Source organism: Propithecus coquereli, unplaced genomic scaffold (assembly GCF_000956105.1).
Source record: "Propithecus coquereli isolate 6110/MARCELLA unplaced genomic scaffold, Pcoq_1.0 Scaffold403, whole genome shotgun sequence".
Lineage (NCBI taxonomy): Eukaryota > Metazoa > Chordata > Mammalia > Primates > Indriidae > Propithecus > Propithecus coquereli.
The window spans coordinates 1,504,663-1,523,980 of NW_012149764.1; the positions used below are offsets into that span (position 1 = coordinate 1,504,663).

The 19,318-nt window shown below is 36.8% G+C and overlaps 1 protein-coding gene across 1 annotated transcript in view; it reads right to left on the reverse strand.

Moving 5' to 3' along the window:
* Window positions 1–806: 806 nt before the first annotated feature.
* RFX3 (regulatory factor X, 3 (influences HLA class II expression)) overlaps window positions 807–19,318 on the reverse strand; it is a 358,295-nt gene continuing 339,783 nt past the window's right edge. The window contains exons 16-17 of the mRNA XM_012652878.1: window positions 5,056–5,098; window positions 807–1,283 (exon numbers count right to left, since the gene is read on the reverse strand). Coding sequence (XP_012508332.1) covers window positions 1,045–1,283; window positions 5,056–5,098 — 282 coding nt within the window. The 3' untranslated portion in view covers window positions 807–1,044. The remainder of the gene's footprint in view (window positions 1,284–5,055; window positions 5,099–19,318) is intronic.

Sequence of the window (19,318 nt, forward strand, 5' to 3'; positions counted from 1 at the left end):
GGAAATAACATTATGCATGTTGCTACATTCCTTGCATTCTATAAATTTTCTTTTATAATAGCAGCATATTGAACTACTATTAGGAAAAAGACCTGGAATAAAAGAAAGTCATCCAAATGGAATGGTTTCCTGTATGTCCAGCTCAGCATAAGTAGTATGTACACTTAAAAAAAAAAGTCAAGTCATTTTTTTTTCAGCTTCAGTATCTAACTACAACAGCCCCACTTAACAGCAAAATGCATCTGTGCAGTGGTCCCAAATACAGAATCAGTAGTCTTTAAACAGAGGAATTGGTATGCAAATAATAGTTAAAATTCAACGTTTAACGGAAGCTTGCATTGTTAACATGGTTTAATAATTATGTACACAAATTATGTACATATTAGCATAATCTCTTGTAATTCTGTCATTTACTCTGAACCAATAAATGTACAGCTCAATTTTTCTACAGAGAAAAATAGATGACCTTCCCAACCCTCTAGCACTATAATAAAAATGCTCTGTATTCTCTCTCCGTACTCCAAAATGTTATCAAAATAGTGTCTTATGGTTCTGTCCAATGAAAAGCACCTTTCAAAAGCAAATTTGATGCATCTGCTGCCAAATGGGCATGCCTCCAGTGTAAATCAAAGAAATTCATTTCTTTTGATATTTCACAGAAGTGCATCTAATTAAAAAACTTACACATGAAATCATACACCAAGACTAACAATCAACAATAAAATATTTTAAGCTACAAAAAATGTAAATTACTTTTTAATTATAAGAAAACAAAAACATTGACATTAAGTGTTGTAAAAATCCTTCTTGACACCTCAAACTAAGGGGGAAAAAACTTATTATTAAGAGGCAAATAATTTGTTTATGTTAAAAAAAAAAGACCTGGCAAAATACATACACCCATTCCATTTCACAACTCCAAAAAAGTAATGTTCAGCACAGATAGAATTTGACAACAGTCAACCTTCAGGCTTATTAAATTTTCAACTTAAGCCCAATATCAACAGGGTTAATGTAAGCTGGAAAAATACGCTTTAATATTCTTTAGACTGCAGTGTAGGTATTTCCTGTAGCGCTGCACTGTCTGATAGTCTGAGTACTTGTGACGATGTGCTCGCTGTGAATTGGATTCAGGAGGCTTGGTTGCACGCCACTCTCGAGAACAGGCTGCATACAGCCCACTGGAAATGCCTGGCTCAGCTCTGTTTTCTCTCTTTTGGCTTGAGGCTCTGAAGAGTCATCCAGTTCTTCATCCATTTCACTTTCCACTTCACTGCCTTCATCTGCACAAACAAATAATACCAAGACCATTACCAGAAGACAAATTGGAAAACAGCAAGCAACACATACTTCAGAAACACTTTTATACATTACATTAAGAAAGCAACTTCTTAGCTCTTCTCAGGGTACAAAGCTTGTAGGTTTTCTTTTCATCGGATTTTACTCGTATCAATGCTGTATTGATGTACCTATAAGCCTTTCAAACATAGCAAAGATAATTTATTTTTTGCAATCCGTGATCGATACTTCAATAGCTCTTTTAAGAAGACCTCTGGAATTTCCTAAAGCATCTATATTAAATAATGGCACAATTTGTGTCATCATAAAGTGGCCTATGCTGGTTCTGGGGAACGTGCTGAGCTGAAAATGCTAACAAAAAAAGTTTCCAGTTTCCTCCAAAAATCTATATTAAATATAAATTTCCTATGTGCGGGTGTTAATGTAGGTGAGACCTATGTTGATTCATAATGTAACTATGGCATGTATAAGCAGGAGCTGCTATATAGACTTTTTGGCACACATCAATGTTGTAGATGATCACAGTATTAAATAAATCCTTAATTATTATTATAAAAAATTATGAAGACTGAGGCAGTAGTATCAGATTAAAAATGTGAAATAAATTTCCCTTCCTAGCAATACTGATAGTGTTAATGGCTGGTATTACATGACTATTCTATGCCATATCACATACAATGGGTGTAGAACAAGTATCTCTACAGTCAGATTAAGTTGAACTTTTTCTAAGCAGTGTTGTGTCTAGTTTTATCATTTGAGGACACCCACAGCAGAAATCTCTGCTAACGCACCTCTTTATATAAATGGGTCCCTTGACTTTCCTTCTCTCGTTATCAATTGGGGCAAAGAGAAAAGTTCCAGAGAAAAGTGATGGGGAATAAAAGGACCTCCACATACGGTTGTGTGGTGCAGTCACCAAGTCTGAGAAACGGTATGTGTAATTAAAGAGGTTGAGATTAACATGCTAGAAATAATGTTTGTAATGCATTATTAAGCAACAAAACAAAGAAGTGCCCTTAGATGGGAGTAAAAAGATATCTTAGCCTATCTACTTTATTCAGTTAGCCTTTTTTTTTTTTTTTGAGACAGAGTCTCACTCTGTTGCCCAGGCTAGAGTGAGTGCCATGGCGTCAGCCTAGCTCACAGCAACCTCAAACTCCTGGGCTCAAGCAATCCTTCTGCCTCAGCCTCCTGAGTAGCTGGGACTACAGGCATGCGCCACCATGCCCGGCTAATTTTTTCTATATATTTTTAGTTGTCTGATTAATTTCTTTCTATTTTTAGTAGAGACGGGGTCTCGCTCTTGCTCAGGCTGGTTTCGAACTCCTGAGCTCAAACAATCCGCCCGCCTCGGCCTCCCAGAGTGCTAGGATTACAGGCATGAGCCACCGCGCCTGGCCTCAGTTAGCTTTTTGCTTCTGGAAAATGAGCTTGATGATAATATTAGAGTTTGTCAGAATAAGCATTTTCGGAGGGCTGGGCAAGTAAAGGGACAGGGATACCTTTAGTAGACATCTGCTTTATCAAGAGGATATAATTGAAACATGTATTTATGATACTTTTTATTTTATTTTTACATATATTTATACATAAGTCAAAATGTCTGGAAGGATCGTCACACAAACTTTTAATGGTGATAATCTCTTAAGGGTTGTGACTGTAGAAGTTTCACTTTCTATAGTTTTTAATTCTCTATATTCTTTGAAATTTTTATACAGAGTCAATATTACTTCTTTCGTCAGGTAGAAAAATTCTCATTTTGTGAAAACTGAATGTGATTTCACATTCAATCTTTAGGCCCTGAGTATGCCAGTTTGACTATGCCTCAGGACACATCAGATCTGGGGATGAATGGGACCAGCAAAGCCATGTCAAGAAGGTAAGGAAAATCTCACTGCTTCACAGCTCTCTCTCCACTAACTTTTTTGTGCCTGAGAAATAGGTGTCAAAATAATAAAAGAGGCAGCACTGAAAGGAAAAAAATCATCAAGCAGGTAGGGGAGTAGACAGAGAGTAGGGAGAGTCCTTAAATGTTTCATTGGTACTGATGGGGTATCTTTGTAAAAACAAAACAAAACAAAACAAAAAACGTAAATGTTCCAGGTCAGTTTTACTTAGGTCCATCATCTCTGGGTGATAGGGTTCCTCTGGATAGCCTAGAAAGCAATCCATAAAAATAAGCCCCTTTTCTCGTTCTTATAGAAAAACAAATGTAATTCTGTAGACATTTTATGCTTCTCTAAAGACTCTAAGACATTTCCTAGGAACCTACTTGAGGTTAGGGGAATTTGGTACAGAAAAACTAAAATTAGGTGCTACCGGAGTTTACCAAGGACTTTGGTTCTGCACTGTAAGCAGCAGCCTAGCTGGGATTCAGTCTTTGGCCGAGCAGCGACATTCCTGCTGCACCTCTCGGCACCCAGGGATGAAATGCCCAAATTTGGGTTATGAGGCTTTTGTATCAGTGCATCATCCATGTTGCACGGGTTTCAATTGCCACCTTTCTTGCTCTAAAATTACAAGTTAGTATCACCATTTATTTAATTTTCTGAGGGTTATTTGGTTAATCCTATAGAACGTATATTTGTAGCAACAATATTTTTTGGCTATAATTTTCCAATTTCCCTGCTTTGCTACTATGTGTATGATTAAATTGGGGATTAAGGCATGCACAATTGTTAAGTAGAGACTAACAGGAGTTTAACACGGGAGTGATGTTGATTTGTATGTGACATTCCCCAGCATATTAATGTTTTCTACCACCAAGACACAGAAGCTGAGTACTTCAGTACAGCATGCTCTGGAGAATAGCACCGTACCTCTTTGCAGACTCCCCAAGTCCTTCCTCTCTCTCCACTGACTCTGGCCTGGAAGGGCTAATGGTATAGTGCTCTCCAGTCTTTATGTATTTTGTCCCTGTCTCCAGAAGTCAATAACCATAATGATTCCTTAAAACCTCAATATATCCCCTCCACCCATTTTAGAGAAAGAGCTCTATTTACTACAGTGTTTGTTTACTAGAAAATTTACATGTTTTTTAAACCTGTACTGGCATTTTTATCAGAATTGTTTTTGTTTATGCTCTGCTTATAAAGTTGGGTAGGATTTGTGTGCTCTATCTTGATCCCCATCTCCTCCCAAACTCTCCTTGTTCTTTTTATTTTGTGGTTTTGTTGATTACACGTTTCTTCAGGAATAAACATCATATTATCGTATTATACTATATATTAGAGTGGCAATGCTGGTATTAAAATTGCAGAAGTATATATGTTACTTTCATCATCTATACCACTAATGATCTTGCTTTTACGTTAAATTTCATTGCCATCTCCGAGTTCTTTTTCCAATGAACACTGTGACACAGTGAGGTGGGTGGGCTAAGGAATCTTTTCTTGCCTGGTGGGCCTTGAAGAAAAATGTCTGGCCCAATTTTATCACTTCTCTTTAGGAGTCTGGCCATGGTTAGAAATAATTTCTTGTTACTTATAATAAACTTCAGGCTAAAAGAGTAAAAGAGTTTATAACTGCATTTAAACTCAAGTCTCTGCATTTAACATATATCACATAAAGAAGGCACAGGGATGGAGAAGCATGGAGAAATAATGAAGGATTCCAAAAGACACTATTGTCATATTTAGCTAGGATTTGTATGCACTTTCACAAAGTCAGAGTGCTGGAGACATATGCTACACTTTCCTCTATGAGAATTTCTCAGTCAAGAAAGTCCTTAAAATGTACATTATTTTCAAATCTTACCTTTATCCAGATTCCCAGGAGACACAGCATTTAAATCACCAAACTGCAAAACAACCGTCATTTGTACAATAGTTACTATCAGGCAGAATAAAATAATATTCTATTAGTCTGTGGTAAGAATGCCACTCTATGACTTTTTAAAACTGTAAACTAGTGGCCATTTTGATCTCTGATTACACCGGTCACGTAATTTTGCAATCAAACTTGTCGAATTTGAACAGTTTAAATTATTTCACAATTTAGCTGTCTTAGCCTCTTTGCAGAAGGATAACAATTTTCTCTGCCTTCCGCGTTCCATTTTACCTTTTATTATTTCAACTGAGCAATGAAGAGATAGGAGCCTGAGTGACCTGGATGAAGATGGATGTGGTGAAATAAATTTGCAAAGGCCCCAACCAAGCAGGACACGTCAGCTCCATCCCCCATTCTTGGCTGATGAGTCCCCCTGGAGCCTCTACAGTACGGAAACACAGTCTGGAGGTTTGGTTGAACTCTATCTTTAGAGCTTTTATTAGTAAAAATAAAATACATAACAGAAGCTCCAGAATTGAGATTATTTATTTCTACAAAATTTTTAATTTGATACTCTTCTCATTTGATATTCTTATTTGCTAATAGGGTCCCACTTGAAAAAGGCATCTGAACGTACACCAAAAAAAAAAAAAAAGCTTAAAACAATTATGGAACAATTAATAACCTTCAGCTTAGGTGTTATTTTCTACCTTGGTTCAATAGCGTGATGATAATTTTATAGTGAGAAAACACATTTTGAGAGTCTCAGGCTAAACAAAAATGGATACACTAAAATTAAAAACTGAATAGTGGAGGTAACAAAGCTAATCAGAGAAAGGTGAGGTGAAACCGCAAAGCATTACTTTTTAAATGGTAAACATTACTTTTTAAAAAGTAGTAAGTCATTATCAGAAATTCAGATTTCTCAACAGGTTGAGAAGGGATGAGACAGAAATTCTACTTACATTTAAGTTTGTTTATAAAGAGTTCCAAGATAGGAGTACTTTTTACATCTGCAAGGTATGTCTATAAAGTAATAAAACTGATCTTATTTTGCAAACATACACACATTTTTTTCCCCCATCTAGACAAGTACAGTCTTCATAGCAGCTACTCTGGGAGTCTATACATTTATTCCAAGGTCTAGAGTTCTGGAATTCCTCTTTGACCATCAATTTCAAGAGCTAGTTTATGTATCACTCAAGAAAGCCCAACTTGTTTTACACCCAACTGTGGCTCCAGACAACACTTCAAATTTTATTCACTGCCCTTGGTCCTGGGATGATTTCTGGCTATTCACCAAAATAAAATTCATCTCTCCCACAATTAAAGGATATTTAAAATAATGTGTCATTTTACTCTTTATTGTTTCTTAGTATTTCAGTGGCTGTTTAAAAAGGGGCATTCCACAACAATACTGAGCCATCGCAACATTACTGGAACAAATGCGTAGCCTTCTTAGGCGACTTCTCTGAAAGGGACCAGGAGCCTCTGAATATGTGACCATTAGTATGTTTGTTTAAAAGTCTGCCCCATTACTTTATATCCCACTGGGCAACAAATATCATAAATACTGAAGTTTTGAAGTTGTTCCTGATCACATGGGTCAGATCCTTATATAAATAAAAATCACAGTGTAATTATGTAGGATTTCTTGAATTAAAGAATATAGTTTAAACAATAAAAAAACACAAAGGGATTCTTTATCCATTTTTGGTATTATTTAAATATTTTAGAACTATAAAGAGAGAATGCTCGAAGCTGAAAAGTCATTTATAAGTTATTTCTGACATAACACAATAAGATTTCTATTTATTTTAAATGAATACTTAACACTTCAGATCCAGCTCCTGAAACATGTTGGCAGTGATGATTCTAAACATACATCTGTACTCATAAAAAGTGAATATTCAATTTGTTGTTGAAAAATCTCTAAATGTTGTGACTGAATTATTATTGCCATTGGTAATCAATAATATCACACAAAGGGGCTAAAACCAAATTCTGGACATACTTGAAAATTTTCTTCAAAAGGAACATTGCCTGTAGTTGCTACTTAACTCTGAAAACACAGCTTCCTTAATACAAAGATATTCCTTAAAAAGTTTCTAATTAATTTAAACAAATACATTTGATTGTTCAGGATGCTGAAAATCAAAACCAAAACAACTAAAAATCTCAGTGTTACTAGCATTAGCAAAAATCCTTTTACATACTAAATGCTGTGTGCTCGTTATTACGCACCGTGCTGGACAATGTACAAAGAATCTCAGAGACACTTCCATGCCTCTAGGTGTCTCCAGGATCAATGACAAAGTTTCACATAAACAGCAAATACAAAGAGTAGATTTAAAATAAAATAAAAAAAATTCTGTGAAGAGATAAGATTTTAATATCCTATATAGCTGAAGGTAAAGGTTTTTATAAGCATTTTACATGTGAGGAACAAATATACATAAACTCATAGGGGAAAAACCACTTTAATCCTACAGATAGACTGGGTAAGATTATGGAAATCAGTTCATTCACTCATTTATTCAATAAATATTTATTGAAAGCTTACTACATGCTGGGCACTATGCCAGCCAGGTCCAGTTAGATCAATCTGGAGATATTCCTCTTCATGGAGGTGAGTAGCAGAAGTTGCTTATATTATAAAGGATAGGTAGGTTAGCAGAAAAACAAGGCCGCCTAAGAAAGATTTTAGAAACATAGAGTTAAAGTCTTAGAAATGGAAATCAGTTGCGCAAGTTTATGGCATGAGCAGCAGGTCAAAGCTGCAGGAAGGAAGGATCCAAACAGTGCCAGGGAAGACAGAGTGGGCAGAAGGAAGACAGCACCGCAGATAGGGGACAGATGACAGGTACCTAGATTAGGCCAGCACAAATCAGACACAGAAGTGAAGGAAGCAATAGAAGATTTGGATTAAAAAAGAGAAGTTCACAAGAAAGTACAGACATTAGTATAAAGTTATAGCTTCAGAAATTGGAAAAACTTATTGTTTTGTAATTTCCCCTTTTACACAGAGGATCAGGGGGCTACTATTCATTGATGTGACATCTTACCACTTATAAAATGCACTTGTAGTTTAGTATATAGTAGGCTGTATCTCAAATAGACCTCAAGTGTCACGTTTCAGTACTGCTTCCTCGAAGAGGCTTTTTCTGGCAGCGCTATCTTAAGTATCGCCTTCCTTGTCATTCTCAATCACTGCATCATGCTGCCTTCCTACAAAGCGCCTACCACAACCTGCAGTACTTACTTTGTTTCATCATCTAATATCTGTCTCCCCAACCATAATAATGTCAGTGCCATGGGGTAGGGACTTCATCTGTCCTCTTTTTAAAGGTATTCCAAAACCTACTATAGTGCCTGATACACATTAAAGGCTGAATAAATACTCACCAAATGAATGTATTCAGCCTCATTTCAGCCTCACAAAAAAAAATTTACAAATTTGGCAAGGCAGAGAGTTTAGATTTCATCTTACAGGTACTGAAAACAATGAGTTATTTATCTAATATCATATAGTAAATATGGTAGTGTTCAATTTGAGATCAGATAATCTGACCCTTAGTTCTGGAACTTGAGCAACAGGGTGTGTATGTGTGGCAGGAAGTTGGGGGAGAGAGAGAGAGAGGAGAGAGAGAGAGATTGGGAGATCCACACATGAAGGAAGAAATACAAATTAAGGGATTTAAAAAGCTCTGGTGTTAGAAATCACATGGCCTTCAATGTATGCAAGAATTAAAATTCTGTTCAGATTAATAAATAAGGAATTGTCTTAAGTAGAAACTAGAGCAGACCATAGAGAAAACAAGCCTGTTGTTTTCTTTTCCTTTCTTTTTCTATTTCAAAAAATAAAAAAGGGGGTACAAATATTTTTGGTTACATGGATCACTTTTATAACGCTTGAGCCATGGTTATAAGTATGCCTGTCACTCAGATAGTGTTCATTATACCTGTTAGATAGGTTTTCACCCATCCCTCCTCTCCTCCTACCATGTGCTTGATTTCCATTGAGTTTTACTTCTCTCTATGCACAAATGTACTGATTGGTTAGTTCCAATTGAATAGTGACTACATAGGATGTTTGTTCTTCCATTCTTCAGATACTTCATTTAGGATAATGATCTCCAGTTCCGTCCAAATTGTTGCAAAAGGCATTAAGTCATCCTTCATGGTTGAATAGTATTCTATGGTATACATATACCACATTATTTTAATCCACTCATGAATTGACGGGTGCTTGGGTTGATTCCACATCTTTGCAATTGTGAATTGTGCTGCAATAAATATTCAAGTGCAGGTGTCTTTTTGATAAAATGACTTCTTTTTATCTGGGTAAATATCAGTAGTGGGGTTGCTGGATCAAATGGTAGGTCTACCTTTAGTTCTTTGAGGTATCTTCATACTGTTTTCCATAGAGGTTGTACTATTAATAATTTGCAGTCCCACTAACAGTGTAGAAGTGTTCCTTTCTCTCTGCATCCATACCAGCCTGTATTATTTTTGAACTTTTTAATAAAAGCCATTCTAACAGGGATAAGGTGGTATCTTATTGTGATTTTAATTTGTATTTTCCTAATGATTAGTGACGTTGACCATTTTTTGATATGTTTACTGGCCATTGTCTATCTTCTTTTGAAAAGCTTCTGTTCATGTCTTTTGTCTACTTTTTGATGGAGTCGTTTGGTTTTTTTCCTGCTGATTTGCTTGAGTTCTTTGTAGATTCTGGTTATTAATCTTTTATTGGATGTATAGCTTGTGAATATTTTCTCCCATTATGTAGGTTGTCTATTTGCTCTGTTGATTATTACCTTGGTTGTGTAAATGCTTTTTAATTTAATCAAGTCTCATTCATTTTTAATGTTGCTGTGATTGCCATTGGGGTCTTCTTCATAAATGCTTTGCCTAGACTGATATCTAGAATAGTTTTTCCAATATTTTTGCCTCGTATTCTTATGGTTTCATGCCTTAAACTTAAATCTTTTATCCATCTTGAACTAATTTTTGTGAGTTGTGAGATATGGATCTTCTTTCATTCTTTTATATGTGGCTATACAGTCTTCCCAGAACCATTTATTGAACAGGGCTTCTTTCCCCCAGTGTATACTGTTGTCTGCTTTGTTAAAGATCAGATAGAAATATGAGGATGGTTTTGTATCTGGGTTCTTTGTTCTGTTCCATTGATTTGTGTCTCTGTTTTTGGGCCAGTATCATGCTGTTTTGGTTACTACAGCCTTGGAGTATAGTTTGAAGAATGGTAGTGTGATGCTTCCAGATTTGTTCCTTTTGCTTAAGATTGCTTTGGCTATTCCAGCTCTTTTCTGGTTCCAAACATAGTGTAGAATTATTTTTTTCTAGATCTGTGAAATATGATGTTGATATTTTGATGGGGATTGCATTGAATTTGTAAATCACTCTGGGTAGTATGGACATTTTAACAATGTTGATTCTACTGATCCATGAGCATGAAATGTTTTTCTGTTTGTCTCATCTGTGATTTCTTTCCTCAGTGTACCATAGTTCTCTTTGTAGAGATCTTTCACCTCTTTTATTAAGTATATTCCTAGGTATTTTATTTACTTTGTAGCTATTGTATATGATATTGAGATTTTGATTTGACTCTCAGGTTGACTGTTATTGGTGTATAGGAATGCTAATGATTTGTGTACCTTGATTTTGTAACCTGAGATTTTTTTGAATTTACTTATCAATTTTAGGAGTCTTTTGGTGGAATTTTTGGAGTTTTCTAGATATAAGATCATACTGGCAGAAAAAAGTGATAGTTTGACCTCCTCTTTCCCAATTTGGATACCCTATATTTTTTTTCTCTTGCCCGATTGCTCTGGCTGTGACTTCTAGCACTATGTTGAATAGTAGTGGTGACAATGGGTATCCTTGTCTTGTTCCAGTTCTTAGAGGGAATGCTTTTAGCTTTTCCCCATTCAGTATGATGTTAGTTGTGGGTTTATCGTATGTATAGCTTTTATAAGTTTGAGATATGTTCCTTCTATGCCCAGATTGTTGAGGGTTTTTATTATGAAAGGGTGCTGAATTTTGGTGAACGTTTTCTGCGTCTATTGAGATATCACATGGTCTTTGTTTTTGCTTCGGTTTATGTGGTGAATCACATTGATCAATTTACATACACTGAACCATCCTTGCATCCCTGGGAAGAAGACCACTTGGTTATGGTGTATTATTTTTTTGATATGCTGTTGAATTCGGTTTGCTAGTATTTCACTGAGGACTGTTGCATCTATATTCAGAAGGGATATTGGTCTGTGTTTTCTTTTTTGTTGTGTCCTTTCCTGGCTTTGGTATCAAGGTGATACTGGCTTCATAGAATGAATTGCGGACGATTCCCTCCTTTTTAATGTTATGGAATACTTTGTGCAGTATGGGTACCAATTCTTTTTTGTAGGTCTGACAGAATTTGGCTGTGAATCCATCTGGTCCAAGGTTGTGTTTTGTTGGAAGATTTTGTATTGCTGCTTCAATCTTGTTGCTCATTATTGGCCTGTTCAGGAGTTCTATGTCTTCCTAATTGCATCTTGGGATTATAGAAATTTGTCCATTTCCTCTACATTTTTGAGTTCATGTGCATAGAAATTTTCACAGTATTCACAGATGATATTTTGTATTTCTTTGGTATCAGCTGTTATATCTCCTTTTTCATTTCTGATTGAGCTTATTAGAGTCCTTTTTCTTCTATTCCTGGTTAATCTAGCAAGAGGTCTATCGATGTGTTTATCTTTTCAAAGAAAAAACTTTTTGTTTCATTGAGCTTCTGTATTATTTTCTTGTTTTCAAGTTCATTTAGTTCTGCTCTGACCTTAGTTATTCCTTTTCTTCTGCTGGTTTTGGGCATGGTTTGTTCTTCCTTCTCTAATTCCTTGAAATGTGTCAGTGGATTGTTAATTTGTGATCATTCTGTCCTTTTGTTGTACGTATTTAAGGTTATGAATTTTCCCCCTAGAGCTGCTTTTGCTGAATCCCAAATATTTTGATAGCTTGTGTGCCCAGATGGATTCACAGCTGAATTCTATCTGTCATTCAGTTTGAGGAATCTTTTCATTTCCATCTTAATTTCATCATTGATCCAACAATTGTTCAGCAGCAGGCTGTTTAATTTCCTTGACTGTGTGTAAAATTGTGTGTTTCTCTTGAAGTTGATTTCTAGTTTTATTCTATTATGATCTAAAAAGATACATGGTATGAATTTCAATTTTTTTTTAATTTGTTGAGACATGATTTATGGCCCAAAATATGACTGATCTTAGAGGGAGAATGTTCCATGTGCTGATGGGAAGAACGTATATTCAGTAGTTTTTAGGTAAAACGTTCTGTAAATGTCTGTTAGGCCCATTTGTTCTAGAGTCCCATTTAAGTCCAGTATTTCTTTATTTATTTTCTGCTTGCATGATCTATCCAGTTTGTCAGTCAAGTGTTGAAGTCTCCGGAAAGTACAATGCTGTTGGTTATCACTTTGCTTAGATCTACTAGGATTTGCATTATGAATCTGGGTGCTTTTGTGTTACATGCATAAATATTACAGTCATATATAGGTCATTGAATATGAAATGTCTGATTTTTGAATCAAGAGTGTTATTTATTATATCTCAAACAAGGAGCAGTACAATTAATCAAAGTATGTGCCTAAACTATTGACACAGATTTGCCATCTTAACAGTAGCTTGTTTATGCCAGCAGGGAAGAAACCTGGGGAGCGATGAAATCTCAAAAGGCGTTTTCCACAGCTTGTTTGAAATTGAATATTTTTCCTTGCAAGAAGCAGTCCGAAGCCTGAAAGAAGTGTTAGTCAGTTGGTGCAAGGTCTGATGAATACAGTGGATGACAGAGAGTTTCCAAGTCCAGCTTCTGTAGTTTGAGCAGTATTGTCTGTGTGACAATGTGGTCAAGTGTTGTCTTGCAAGAGGATTGGCCTGTCTCGATTGACCAATCTCAGCTGCTTAATCACAACCATCCTCATCATTTCTTCTAAATTGTTGCAATACACATCTGCTGTAATCAATTGATCAGGTTTCATGAAGCTTTAGTGGATATAACCAGTGCTGGACCACCAGACACTATTAGCTTTTTTTGGTGAATATTCGGTTTTGGACTGTGTATCAGCACTTCATCTTTCTCCAAGCATTGTGCCGAATGTCAAAAAGAATCCACTTTTCATCACATGTAACAATATGGTGTAGAAATGGTTCACCTTTATGTTGTGACAGCAAAGAAAGGCAAGTTTCGAGATGATTTCTCTTCTGAAGCTCATTTAATTCAAGCAGAATCTATCTATCCAGCTTCTTTACCTTGCCCATTTGTTCAAAAGGGCCCAATATTGTTGGAATAGTAATGTCAAACCTGACTGCTAATTCAAGCATAGGTTGAGATGGATTTACTTCCACTACAGCTTTCAGCTCATCATTATCCACCTTGGTCTCAGGTCACTCACCTGGCTCATTTTTAAGATTGAAAATCACCAGAACAGAACTTCTTAAACCTTCAATGTACTGTGCATTCATTAACCACATCTTTCCCACGTACTTTGTTGATATTTCAAGCTGTCTGTGCTGCATTGGTTCCATGATGGAACTCATATTTGAAAATAACACGAATTTTTTATTTATCCATGGTTCCATGAAAATTGCTCTAAAAATTTTTTGAAAGATAATCACAAGCCAAAACATGCATTTAAAAGACTGAGGATGTACCTTCACAATAAAAATAAAACAAGAAGTGTCAAAGTGAAATGTCAGAGATATCAACTGTCAAACTTCGTACTTAAGGAAATTGGACATTCCATACTTAATAACCTAATATTTAGGATTGTTATGTCTTCTTGTTGTTTTCAAGAAGAAAGTCTTCCTCTCCTTGAAACCATTTCTTCCAGGTCCTGACTAGAGGTCATAACGAACACCCTCCTGGACAATGTCAGACTAGGAAAATGCGTGGTCAAGGCTGTCAGCGGGAGTCTGTCGGATCATAAATTCAGGCTGTGACTAGCATTGTCCATGAACGGTAACTGGGCAACAGTTCAGCACAGCCATGGCAACTATGGGCAGGATCCCTGTGAGACCGTAATTGTGATCTTGATTTGTGGCCGGGCAGCTGAGGAGTTCACTACTGGACTTCAAGGCCTAATGCCTGTCCCTCAGCACAGGCAGCATGAGAGAAGCCTGGCTGGGCAAGAGGGAGTGCAGTACTCAGGTGCACCAAAGAGACCACTGCACAGTAGATTCAGCAGTGGCTGACTTTTCACAGTGCGGGAGGAAAGTCTTGCTCTGTATGTAATGCTTGGGCTCTGAAACAATGTAAAAGTGGCTAGGGAGCCCAGACAGCAAACAGGCAAGGCTCTATGGGTGGCCTAAGAAACAGAGACTGGGAGCAGAAATGGGGGATGGAAGGAAAGAATTCAGGGATCCAGATGAAGACCTCACTTACAGGAACAACTGCCCTGCTGGAAGGGTTTACCCCTCCCTGCGGAGAAAGGATTAATGAATAATCATAATCACATTTATGTTACATGTATCATAATTCTTTGTAAGTACAGCCATTTCTTGCTATTAATAATTGTTTATGCAAATCTATGACAATTTCTTCAATAGTGTTAACTTAGTTCTTTCCAAAGAACCAAGTTAAAGCACTTCACATAGAAGTACTTAACAAATGATCACTATTATTACTATTTTTGTTATTATTGATATGATAACTATCCTTGTCATCTCCCAAGAATTGTATACCAGACATACGCAGAAATCCACCTGACTCCACTATCCTGGTACCCTGAAATGACACAAAAAGAACTGCATCTTACATAATTATCCTCCTAATAAGGACAAGCCATCTTGGGCAGCCAGGTGAACATTCTGTATAGAAACTGCATCTTATAGAAAATCCCCCTGTTTGCATATCCAGATTATAGATTTACTGATAGATACTCTCTCTCTCTCTCTTTCTCTCCCTCTATTTATATATCAAGATATTAGTTGTCCAGGTCTAAAATCATTGTTAACTAAAGTACCACCCCCACACAAAAAAATTGGTGGCAGCAAAGTGTGAAAGTGTATGGTCTAGAACAGAGGCTGGCAAACATTTCTGGTAAAGGACCAGACAGTAAATATTTTAGGCTTTATGGTCCATAAAGACTGTCACAATTATTCAGCTGTGACACTACAGTGCAAAAATAGCCGCACTCAATAGTTCAATGAATGAGTGTGACATACTTCTAATAAAACTTTATTTACAAAAACAGATGATGGGCTAGATTTGGCCTGTGGGCCATAATTTGCTGACCCCTGGCTAGAAGAAACATTTGTAAGGCCCTAGAAGACCTACTCCAGCTTGTGAACAGTGAAGGGAAGAGAAGATTTTATCTTTAAGGAAGGTGTAAGGACTTTGGCCACCAGAGGGATATGGAACCAAAGAGTTAGCACAGCTCATGAATATGGGCATCAAATGATGAAGGTCACAAGGAAAGAAACAAGGGTCATCTTTTAAAGACAGAAGTCAGTTTGAAGAGTAATCTTCCTCCACTTTCTCTGGATGCTGGCCTATACAGACAAAGAGAGACAGACCCAAAGGTTGGTGTTTGATTTTGTGAACTAGTGGATGAAAAAAGAAGAAGTCTAGGATGCAAGAAGTCTGGGATTCATGGAAGTTTGCAAGACAAGAGACTGGGAAAAAGGTTATATGTGTTAGTAATTCAGATGGGGCAAGCTTCCCTAGTGGGAAGTTTGCTCCAATTTGGATGGTAGGTGGTCCTTTCCGAAGGCTTTGGGGAGAATTTTTTTCCCCCTTTTCTAGCTTCTAGAGGTTTCCCACATTCCCTGGTTTCTGGCCCCCTTCCATCCTTAAAGCCAGCAATGCCAGGTCTAGTCTATCGCACACTATATCACTCTGACACTGATTCTTCTAATTCTCTCTTCCACTTTTAAGGTCCCTTGTAAATATATTGGGCCCATCTGGATAATTCAGGATAATCTCCCCATTTTTTTTTTTTTTTTGAGACAGAATCTTGCTCTGTTTCCTGGGCTAGAGTGCAGTGGCATCATCATAGCTCATTGCAACTTCAAACTGCTAGGCTCAAGTGATCCTCTTGCCTCAGCCTCCTGAGTAGCTGGGATTACACACCACCATGCCTGGCTAATTTTTCTATTTTTTTTGATAGAGACGGGGTTTTGCTCTTTCCTAGGCTGGTCTCGAACTGCTGGGCTCAAGCAATCCTCCCATCTCAGCCTTCCAGAGTGCTAGTACTACCGATGGGAGCCACTGCGCCGGCCAATGTCCTCATTTTAAGGGCAACTAATTAGCAACCTTAATTCCATCTGTAACCTAACATAGTCACAGGTTCTAGGGATTAGGATGTAGACATCTTTGTAGGCCCATTACACTGCCTATCATGCATATCTAAGTTTTTTTTTAAATTGTCACATTTGCCTGAGTGAAACCATATGACTAATTTTCTTTTTCTAGTGTTGGAGGAAATACATGCAACCAGATTAAGCTATTGAGAACACAGTTACTTTTTCCTCAATTTGTTTTGTGTCCTTCACTAGGGGTGGGGTAGGGTGCAATGGTATATAGGAATCAATTCATCTTTTATGATATATTTGCCATTTAGGGCATTTATGCTTTATTTTTCATTTATAGACTTCTAATTTTGTATATAACTTCACATCAGTCTGAAAATTTTTACAGCATGCATTTCAAGGTCTAGGCTTATTGAAACCATATATGCATATGAAAAGTTTATCAGGATCACAGAGCTGAAAGTTACTAATGATATACAAGGAAATCATTGCAGAGAAACAAGTGGAAATCAAAACCGAGGAACCCGAAAGCTAGTGGGTAGTGGGGCCAGAGCAGCCCTAAGCTCCATATCCAAATGAAGGAGGGCCCATCAAAGCAACCCTAATGTTAAGGTTATATACTAAGGAATAGGATACATCCTGGTCTTCTGGACAGAACCAGGACTTGTGCCACCAGCTGCACCACAAGCAGCACCAAAGACCTTGGAAAGCCCTCTAGTGATAGTACTACTCAAGGATTCCGTGAGGACCCATGTTGCAAAGAAGCTGGCAGTGAGATGCCTAGGTCCTGGCATGCAAATAGCTGAAAGGAGTGACCACAGGCAGCATATACAGCATAAAACAAACTTCACCATATACCACAAGCATTTCTATTGACCATGATGCTCAGCACCTGATAGGCCATATAGCTGAAAGCATGAACTAGAAAAGACTACCATTTGGGAGGCACAAGCTACATCGGAGACCAGTTCTGCCAGCAGTGGTAACTTTAGATATTATGTATATATGGAAAGAAATATGTATGTATGTGTATATGTATACATTTTGCCAGTTTCTGCCAATGAATTATTTGCTCTAGGAACGAAGATGTTTAAGCTGTCATAGGCACTAAGAACAGATGGCTATAAAGTTCTCTGAAGTCGTTTGTCTATCTTATGGTTGAAATAAGAAGTTTCTTTGGGACTTACTTTACCTTTTAACTTGCATAAATTGTATATAATCCTTTTTCTCTATTTTATAAGTACATATAAAACCTTTCATTCATTCCTACTAGTTAAGATTTTATTAAAGTCTGGCTATGATTGTCTAGTTAAAACTAATTATGTTCATGTTTCATCCCTAATGTTGCCATTTTCTTTTCTAATTGACTTATTTCCCCATTCTATTTTGTTGGTTGTGTTTTTCAAAGTATTGAATTAGTTTGCCTTTGATTACCATTTTGGCTACATACTAAAGAATGCTGTTTGATTTTTTATAATTCTATGAATCATTTGACTCAACATTCAAAAATTGTCTGCAGGCTATTTTTCCAGTTGCAATACAGAATTATTAAAGCCTTCATATGCCTTTCTGTTATCTGTTTTATTAATTTCAACTTCTAAGTTCATCTTTGTATGGTTAAAAAAATGGTCTAATTGTACACATTATTACTCAGATTGTCAGTGCAGAATCAATTTTAAAAAAATCTAATCCAGAGTAGAAGGCAATCAAATACAGTTCTCCCAAGTAATACATAGTGTTTCAGATATCTATATATTTATGGAAAGGCGAAGGAAATGGAACTAAAAAAGATTAGGAACCTAGTTTGTGTCTGTCTGCCTGCCCTGACTGTCCACTCCACTTACCTACCTACCTACCTACCTACCTACCTAATTTAATCCTCACAACAGCCCTATTAAGAAATGTCCATATGCTTATTTTGTTGATAAGAAAACTAAGACTCACACGAGGAGATACATATATATATATATACACATATATATATATAAAACTTTCCCAGGATGCAAACGTATTAAATGGGAAATGTAGAATTTAAATTCAAGTGTGAAGCACAGCATGGGAGGAACAACATAAAGAGATAAAGCCAGCCTGACCTGGGTTTTAATCGCAACTCAACCACTATCCGTTAAGTGATCCCAGGCAAGTTAAACTCTTTGAGCCCTAGATTTCCTCACATATGAAACAGACCATGTTAACATGAAGAGTAAATATGCTCACGTTTGCAAAAGAACCTAGAATAGTGCTTCTACTACGACACATTGTCTTTAAAACCCAGTTTTCTGATACTATTGGTAAAATCCTAGAATTGCATTCAATAAAAAAGCCATTAAGATGGTGATTTTAAAATCAGCCTCTCTGGCTGAAAGGAAGTACAATCTAAGAATGAAGTGTACCCTATGCTTTGATTTCATTGTTGTTGTTTACATTATAAAGTTAAGCTAGGGCTGGAGCTGGAAGTCGGTTTATGTACTGACTAAGCCATTTATAACTCAAGTAAGCAAATGCCCTGAGAAAGGTTGGCCTGAGTATGGATGGGGTGCCTGTGTGTGTGTGTGTGTGTGTGTGTGTGTATGTGTGAGTGAGTGTGTGTCTGTGTTTGGCCTTATGGAGGGGATCATACAACTGGAAATAGCTGATGAGCTCAGATGAGTATCAACACGTAAATCTTGGCCTAACCAACTGTTTCTCTTTCTGCTTTTCTGAGAAGTCAATGAAGGAATAAGGCCCCTTAAAAGCCTTTTTTTTAATAGGATCAGGAAGACTGTTCACATGCATATTTGGAACTTCCTGACCTGATGCTAATTTTTTCAACACTCTATACTTAGCTTGAACTTTATAGCATTCTGATTTTTGCAAATCATATATAGCTCAGAGATCTCCCATGATTGCAGTTCTATTAACCTTTGTTAATAAAATTGATCAAA